This window comes from Rhagoletis zephyria, unplaced genomic scaffold, assembly GCF_001687245.7.
Source record: "Rhagoletis zephyria isolate East Lansing unplaced genomic scaffold, Rhagoletis_zephyria_1.1 Rzeph_scaffold_00626, whole genome shotgun sequence".
Lineage (NCBI taxonomy): Eukaryota > Metazoa > Arthropoda > Insecta > Diptera > Tephritidae > Rhagoletis > Rhagoletis zephyria.
The window spans coordinates 157,228-166,302 of record NW_016157710.1 but is presented as its reverse complement, the minus strand read 5'-3'; the positions used below and the strand labels follow the sequence as shown (position 1 = coordinate 166,302).

At 34.7% G+C, this 9,075-nt stretch overlaps 1 protein-coding gene across 1 annotated transcript in view; it reads right to left on the bottom strand.

Annotated features, from left to right (window-relative positions):
• The window catches only part of LOC108360776 (nucleolysin TIA-1), a 184,592-nt gene that overhangs the window by 25,951 nt on the left and 149,566 nt on the right, over positions 1-9,075 (bottom strand). The window contains exon 3 of the mRNA XM_017613204.1: positions 669-744. Within this exon, the coding sequence (XP_017468693.1) occupies positions 669-744 (76 nt within the window). The remainder of the gene's footprint in view (positions 1-668; positions 745-9,075) is intronic.

The window sequence follows — 9,075 nt, the reverse complement described above, 5'->3', positions numbered from 1 at the left end:
CAGTGTGACTGACAGCCACCGAGTCTGCCAGTCTAGGCACAGAGCTTAAACAGTCCCACTGTCAGCTTTGTAGACTGACAGCCCTTACAGCTGCCGGGCCGCTGACGATTGAGCGTGCAATGCGTTTTAAAACCGACTGACGGACGTCTATCGGGCGGGGTGTATCGTTTGTATGGTTGGGAAAGCAGAAGGCTTCGCAGCTGCGCCTTGTTGTCAGTTTAACACCCTACTATGCAAAAGGAAGAATTGTATTCGCAGAAGAGTTGGCTGCGTGTTAATACATATAAGAAAGTTTCGAATGTGCTCATCATACATTCACAAAGATTTTAAATTATTAATGTGAAAACAGAAAAAGTAAAATGTCTTAATGCTTCGCCTTTATTTACATATGTATAATTCTTTATATTGTTATGCGTTTGATTTCATACGTTTTTCAGCTTTTGTAAATGTATTTGCAAAATTTTGTTTAGACAGAATTTTAAACTAAGCACCAACTGTATGACAAAAGAATGATTTAAATTTAGCACACCTCTTTATTCTTCTTGGATGCCACGCCCTACCACGTCATTGAAGAAACTTTATTTTTTGTTTCTCTTATATTTAGCGGTATTGTATTTTTGTACTATATTAGATTTGGTATTGTTTTACTTGATTTCTATTAGACTTACCGATTTCTTCACAAATGAAACAAAACCGTATCCTTTCGATTTTAGCGTCTGTGGATCGCGCACTACTCTGCAGTCTCTGTAATGAAAACATAATATTTAGTTGGAAAAAACATTTCTATACATTATTTATAGGTATNAACATACATATGTACATACACACGTACGTCTGCTTTTGCTTAAGGTTATATTGTTTTGTGTTTTTTCTATCTAGATCCTTACCTCTACCCCTGTTCCTTCTAATTACCATTATGTTATTCTGTTTTCTTTATCTTTATCCAATAAAATATCGATAACAAAATCGATAAAATTATCGAAGACAAATTCGATAAAAACTCCTATAGTAAAATCGATAATAATATTGGTAGCAAACTTGATTGGAAAATCGATACAATATCGACAACAAAATCGACAAAAATATCGATAACAAACCGATACAAAATCGATAACAAAAATTGATAAAAATGTTGATAACTAAATCGAAAAATATATCGATGACAAAGTTGATAAATAAGCGATAACAAAATCAATAAATGATAGATAACAAAATCGATAATAAAACCGATAACAAAATCTATTAATAACCGGTAACAAAATCGATAAGTAATCGATAAAAAATCAATGACAATATCGATTACAAAATCGAAAATAATATCGATAAGAAATTCAATAAAAATACCGATAACAAATTCGATTAAAATATTGATAACAAACTCTGTACCAATATCGATAACAAAATAAATAAAAATTTCAATAAAAAATATCGATAAAAAATCGTTAAAAATATCGACTATTATATCGATAAGCTGCGAAGATATCGATAGCAAAATCGATAAAAATTTGTATAACAAAATCTATAAAAATATCTATAACAAAATCGATAAAAACATCGGTTATTATATCAATAAGTCCCGAGAATCCCGAAAATCTCTAAAATCCCAAATAGTCATAGGTATGACCTTTAAAATGAGAGCAAAACTATTTTCGTTGCTACAATATTTTTGATATTCTAAAACTAGCTTGCCAATCCGGGAAATTGTGAAATTTAGAATTTTGAATAACTTTCGAAAAAAAAAAATTATTTTGTCTTTTAGCAGAACGTTAAATGAAAATTTCGGAACCAAACACATTCGCAAACAAAATGCACTGTCTTAATTGGAGTAAAAGTAGAGTAATTGTGTCTAGAAAGCAGAAACGCGGTTAAGAAGTAGAGTCAATACATACAAATATGTTGTTTATTAAAACTGTATATAAGGTCAATTAGGCCTTTATTAATTACAGCCGATTTCTCAGTTGATAAAAAAGTATAAGTTAACAAATAATTAGTAAATCAATAGTTGACTGCTCAATGTTGGCGTATTAAGTATGAGTAAATCATCGATCGTCGGCCGCTGTGGTGTAGTGGTAAGCAGTGCGCGCTTTCACTCCGCAGCGCCGCTAAGCGCCAATCTATTATTATTATTATTAATCATCGATTAAGTACACTGAGAAACAGATAAGAAGAGATAATCTTTTGATTATAATTAAACATACACAGAGAAATCGGCTGTAAGTATCTAAAATGCTGATTACCAATCTCTTCTGAATTTCCAAAATACATTGAGCTATCGGTTTTAAATATAATAATATTACAAATTTACTTTAAGCATTTTTCCTCCTTAAATAAAAAAATAATAAAAACAGAACGTCAAAATGAACGCAAAGAGTGCTAACCACAAAATAAATAGCAAATCTGCTTGCTCGTGTGTCGAATGCTGCAAAGCTAAGCGAATTACATGGCGGATAAAGCGAAAATATATGTGTACACACATACAAATATTTGTATGTATAAAACAGCGCATAAAAGTACATATATATATATATGCATACATATAGAACTACGTATGAAAGCAATAGAAAATAATTTTCACCAGATTTTGTGTTTTTCAAGACTAGGGCAGGACTAGCGTCACTTAAGTTAATACTGGTATAATTTCTTAAAGGCCGTAGCAGAAAAGATATAATCTATACCATCTAAAAGATTATATCTTTTAAAACTTCCTAGAAGAAGTACTTTAACAAACAAAAAGCTGATAAATGTTTAAACTCATTTCTTAAAATATTCTTTTAAAATATGAATGACAGCTTTTTGTTAAACTTTTTCATTTCATACCTAAGAATTTCTCAAACTCTTGACAACAAATTTTTTTTAATATTATAAGAAATAATTTCTTTGACAGCTCAAGTAACTAATCCAGAACTGTGTCGGACATCAGCCGCCACAGACGTGGTACGTTTGATGCGTGAATAACACAAAAGTCCTTTTTCTCTTTAGGAAAGTCTACTTCTTGAAGAAGAACTATAAAGATATTTTCCTCCTTCCCATTTATTTCATTAGATAATAAATTTCACCTAGTAAACCTTAAAATTGAGACAGATATCTTCCACACTGTACCTCTTTGTACTACTTTACGGGTAATCACAAAAGAAGCAGCCAACATACTATGAATTTTCCGCACGTGTGTTAGCCAAATGGTAAGCGAGAAAAAAAAAAACATTTTTACGCGAGCGTGCGTCCCAGCGCAGCAAATCTGATTTAAAAAAGCAAAGCGTTGGAGAACGGAAAAATAAATAAAATCATAGCTAAAGAATAATAGCGGAAAGTTAGGTAAATAGAAGTCGAAGCAGAGAAAAGATGTAAGAGCACAAAAGGCACAAAAAACGAAAGCTATGCCATATGTGCATACCCATTACACCATACAATTTTAAATACACATAAATACATACATATCGTCGTTGAAAAGACAAAACCGCGTATCTTGTTTCTGCGAAACCTCCGGAAGCTACTGGCATCAAGGCCTTATTCATTCATACTAAAATATCGATACTTAGACATAAGAAGAAAAGATATTTAGGGATTAAAGAGACAACCGTTTTTAAATAAGACATGTTTTGCTTTCTTCTATAAAATTTGGGCAACCTCCCATACCAGGTTTTGCGCTTTCTTGATACGCGGTTTTGTAATTTAACGACCATTTGTATATACCTAAACGCACATAATGGCATGTGGTAAGGAATTGTGCTAAAATATACACATACTCTCAGAAAAATAAATATACCATTGCGTATATGTATAATATACACATAGGTATATTAGGGGGTAAGTTTTTTGTAACTATGGGAGTTCTACAAGTAATTCTAATCAAATTTGGCGAAGAAACCATGATCTAAAATCAATTTGGAGTTTGCCAAATTGCGAAAATAGGTTTCGAAAATAATGTGAAAATGTTTAATGTTGCGCCCTCTGGTGGAAGTTTCAAGAAAAAGATAAGTGTAGAAAGCAACTCCCCTTTATCAAAAAAAATCCATCTAGCATGTCTTCACCCAAAATGAAAGCACTTCTTTACGATGCTACAGCAAAATGCTCCTTCAATATATCATGCCAGTTTTTTTTCTTCCGAGCCTACTGGCGAAGATTGGAAATATCTAATGCAGCCAAGTTCCTATCCGCCAGGTCATTTTATAGCAGAGAAGGCCAATAGATCGCCGTGGTTGTTCTTATAGGGGTTCACGAAAACCTTTAAATCTGCCGTAGGTCGACTAATTTTCGGGTGTGCTTCTTGCCGCCTAGCTTTTAAAGCTCCTCACACTGCCGTATATCTGCCTATCTTTTTTTTGTTACGGAAAATCGGAATTGTTGACCCTCGTAGTGTGCGTATGTATAAAATACTGCGTTTTCTAGGGATGTGCCTGGTACAGAATAAGAGCCGGATTCGGATATCCGATCGGATAGCCAATAGACTGCTGCCCTTTATAAATTTCACAATATTGTAGTATTGTTTTTTTTCACCGACATATGTTATTTTGATCAGATTTTCTGCTCTTTCGAGCTGAATGGACATCAATAAATTTAAAAACTGTATTGATGATAAACAAATTCGATAATATAAATCAGTTAACATGGAGAAACCAGTTGAATTATATGAAAAGTCCGAACTCTCGTGAAAGCTTCTATTGAAGAGGGAGTTCACCAGAATATTTGGCAATGCTTTGAGAAAATCGCCAACGGCTCTGATATACTGATTCTAGTTTTTGTAGAGATGTGGATAGCCAAACGATGGGTAGACAAGACAGCGACCGTACAAGAAACAAGACAGCGATTTAGAAATGGAGTAATATTCACAAATACCTCTTATATCCATGCAAGAAGATTCTTTAAGCTAGGTGAAGCATAGTCGCAAAGAATTTTCAAATTTGTTTACACTGGCAATGAAGTATGCAACATCTTCCTCATTTAAATCAGAAAGAGTGTTTGGTGCAAGGAGACGCATTTATGTTGAAAATAGAAATAAGTTGTGGCCATATAAATCGGAAATGTTTATTTTCATAATGTAAAACTTAAAAAATTATAACTTTAATTACTAAATAGACACTACTAAATTTTATTATAAAAATAAAAGCAACATTTTTTTTTAACTTGATTTTTAATTTGAGTCTTCTATAATTGGAATTCTTGAAATTTGGCTGGATTCTGGCCAGTATCTGGTCGGATAGTCGGATAACAAAAAGACGGTCGGATAAGCTGGATTTCGGATACCGGTCACATCCCTAGTGTTTTCCGTCTATCACAACGTTATCTTTTTGGTTTCCATTTCTTGATCTGGGGACCCATCGCACCAACTGTTGCTGTGTATTTTCTTTCTCACAAGTAGCTCGCTTTTGAGTGGGTTTTGGTTGCTACCCGGTGGGTGCCCAATGTGAACACTGTAAATCGTGAGCTGCTTAAAACGGACGCATAATATTGGTTTTTGGCCACTACTTGGTGAATGACTTTCCCCATATGCATGGTATTCTGGTCTCGCCGCCATACTACACTTATGCACCCGATACTATTCTCCGTTACATATATAAGAAATACATATTTTTTTGGTTCGCTAAATAATAATGTAGGTACCGAGTGAAGTTAAGCGGAGTACTTGTGCCAAAAATTTCTATATGTAAGTTAATATCTAGTTACATACAAAACTATTTCAATTTGCAAGATTTTGAATTTAAAATTAATACGGTTTAATTCTTTCCGTCTAGACCAATTATTCACAATATTCAAAAGCATTTGACTTAAATACTTATTAGACTACTCTATGTTATCAACGCACAAATATTAGGTTAATAGCTTTTCAAGCCAAAAGTCTAAGATAAATATTTAAAGTCAATGCAAAGTCAGTTTACCCCATCTTTATTTGCCAAAATAATCTGAAGTGTCTACAATAAAGCTTTAAGAAACTGATTAACAAAATCTTCAGTGCTCATGCAATTTTGGCTTGTGGGAATTCGCAATTGAAGTTGTGGAACACATACTATATAAATGCATACGTAAGTGTATATATGTATATAAGTTTATAGGTGGAAAAGTGAATACAAATATATATGTATGTACATCGCGGCCTGGTTGTAATAACAAAAAAGCTTGTAAAAATAGCAAAAACTTGGGTGCAACAGTCATAAAAGTATGGAAAAGTAATTCGAAGAAAAAATACATATGTGTAAGGTTTGCGAAATGAAAGTACTCGTGCGGAACGTGAAGCAGAAAAGTAAAAACGACTTACTAAGTAAGCTGAACTAAAAGCTCAAACCAAAGCACACACACACACACACGAAAGCTGGTGCATATCAGTGTTGGTAAAATCGAAGAGCACATGCACAAGGAGCATTATATCTGTGTAAACATATACATATGTATGCAATCTTTAGTAGTACATAAATGAGCGTTTGTGAATGGACGCTTGCGTTGTGTGTGGCATGCAGCATGCTCACAAAGGCCAAAGCGATTGTAAATCACGATAAAAGTCAATTTCTATAGCAGCAATATACTTAAGCTTACACATGCACATGTGTGTGTTTGGTAGCGTAAATATATAAGTGAAAGTGCATTTGTTTGCTTTCTGCAGAAATTGTTTTAATGGTTGCGCCTTCAAGGTTGTATTAGAGTGAAATAACAGGTGAAAATTAATCGATAACTACATACATAGCACCAGGCTAGCACACAGCATAACGCACATACACATAAACACTTACACAATGTGATTGGTTGTGGTAATTTCTTAGAATAGCTGCTATAAAGCGGGATTTTAAAAGGCTTTATCGTGAGGTGAATGCTTATGACTGCATTACAATTCGCGCGCATTGAAGGCAATTTTTATTTTATTGGTGTACCTGAATCGTAGCGTGTATTTATGTAAGTGTTCATACATATAACTTAAACAATTTTTCTGTGTTGTAACTATCCGCTATTTGGAAGTGTATCAAACCAAACTATAATTGGTACATAGCTGAGCACATAGTTAAGACTTTATATTAATTTCCTCAAGGAAAAAGGACAAATTAGTTGAAGTAGTTCTCCAAGAAGAAAAGAAACACTTCACCAAAGAGGTCAAATAACTAGGAGTTATCCTTGATGACAATTTCTCGAGGAATCCGCAGCTAGACAAAAGTATTCAAAAAGCTGGGGCCGCCATCTGGACCTACCGGAAATTAATGGAGCGGAATCGGAGATCATGTGATGCCAAACCAATTCTTATTTATGCTGCTCCCTTCTGTTCAAAAAAACGAGAAATGAATGAGAACAAACCCAAGCGTGGCTTTTGAGGTGCTTCTTGAATAGGCGAGGCACACATTGTATGTAAAGGACAGAAATCTTATACAACCTTCCACTCTCAGGGTAACAGGGCTGCGCATTGGCTTTGTTGAGCTGTGCCTTCCAAAATTTAACTTTTAACAATTTGTGAAACAACTGGGACAAAAATTTACCTAAACCCCAGAGCGACAGCTAAATCTGATATACTGGCGGCTCCAAGGTGGAGCACAGCTTTGGAGCAGGAGTTTACGGAAAAAAACTCAGAAGGCTTCTTTTCAACAGCATGGGACATTGTTACTATGTCTCTCAGCACCAGGTGCATGCCATCGAACTATAGAGTTGTTCAGGATATTGTGTAAATGGTCTTGGATTTGCATTTGCAAATTTTATGCCTGCTACCGTGGCAACTGTTTTCATTTTATTTTTGTGTATCTACAAATGCATCAAAATATGCGAATGCAAGATCACATGCACAAGATCCTAAAAAGCCGTTATCTACATACACTCGGAGATCAGAGCGGTGCTTCTCGCTCAAAGCCGGTGTGGGATTGCCTTCAGCCTTTTATATTTATCGCCTCCAGGTACCGAGAGTTATAGACCATATCGTCAATGTAGTTTTAAAATCGCTCATCGACCAACTAAGATACCGTCTAAGGACATTCAAATTTTGCAATAGTTTCGACGTCGTTTCGAGCTCACTCACGATTCGAACTCGACCTCGATCTATGGTAAATTAGGCTTTCATGGTAGAGCAACTTTGGTCCGATATTTCCAAGTACCACAAGAAGAAGAGATAGATCCATTTAAAGGTACACTTAAATAGTCACAACGTCGAACTGAGTCGACTAAGTCATGTCCGTCGTTCCGTCTGTTTGAACGCAATCTTCTCCTTCTTCTTATTTGGCGCAGTAACCGCCTAAGCGATTTTGGCCGAGTTCAACAAATCAGGCCAGTCGATTCTCTTCTGTGTCAACTGCAGTCAGAGGTGTTAAAGAATGCAGTCTTCGTGACTTTAAATATTGCAGTCACATTCTCTGACTAACACTTTTTAACTGCAGCCAATCAATCACATGCTTGACTTAAGACTGCAAAATTGAAGCCTTTTCTGTTATTCATGACTAGTTAGTCATTTGTGCAGTCTGAGTGAATAACGAAAATCTTAAGCAATTTTTGCGTGCACTTTTTCACAGAATTATAATGCTAATTTGTTTAGAAAACTAATGAGTACACAAAAAGCTTTTAGTTATTTTTTTATAAAAACATAGTCCATTCTTTAACAAAAAACAATATTAATCAAAGGTTCAACCATTGAGCAATATTAAAAAAAAATTAAACAAACTGCTAGAAATTACGAGCAAGTACCTTTTAGAATTTATCTGACCTTCGTACACATTTTTTTAGAACAAAATTTGTTTTTAAAGGGCAGATGCACAACTGTTTTTACTGAAAAAAGGCTTGCTGCGTGAAGTTAGCAAGCGAGTTTTGTTGTTTAGCTTTTTTGGCTTTAACTAACTATTGACTATTGAAAATTTGATTATGGAACTGTAGAACTATTGCCTTGCTGTCAGAACTCTGATTAAAAAGTAACTTTAACAAAAAACGCTTGCTAACTTTACACGAGCAAAGTCCAACCATCTCTCTAGCGGTTTTAGCAAAAAGACAGACTGATAGGCCTAAAATCCCTAGGAGAAATATGAGAGCCTTTTCCGGTCTTCGAGATGTACGCAACACTTAACTACTCTCTAAGCCTTGTGGATGTACCCGGTCCTCACGCAAGTATGATGCCATCGATCCCCG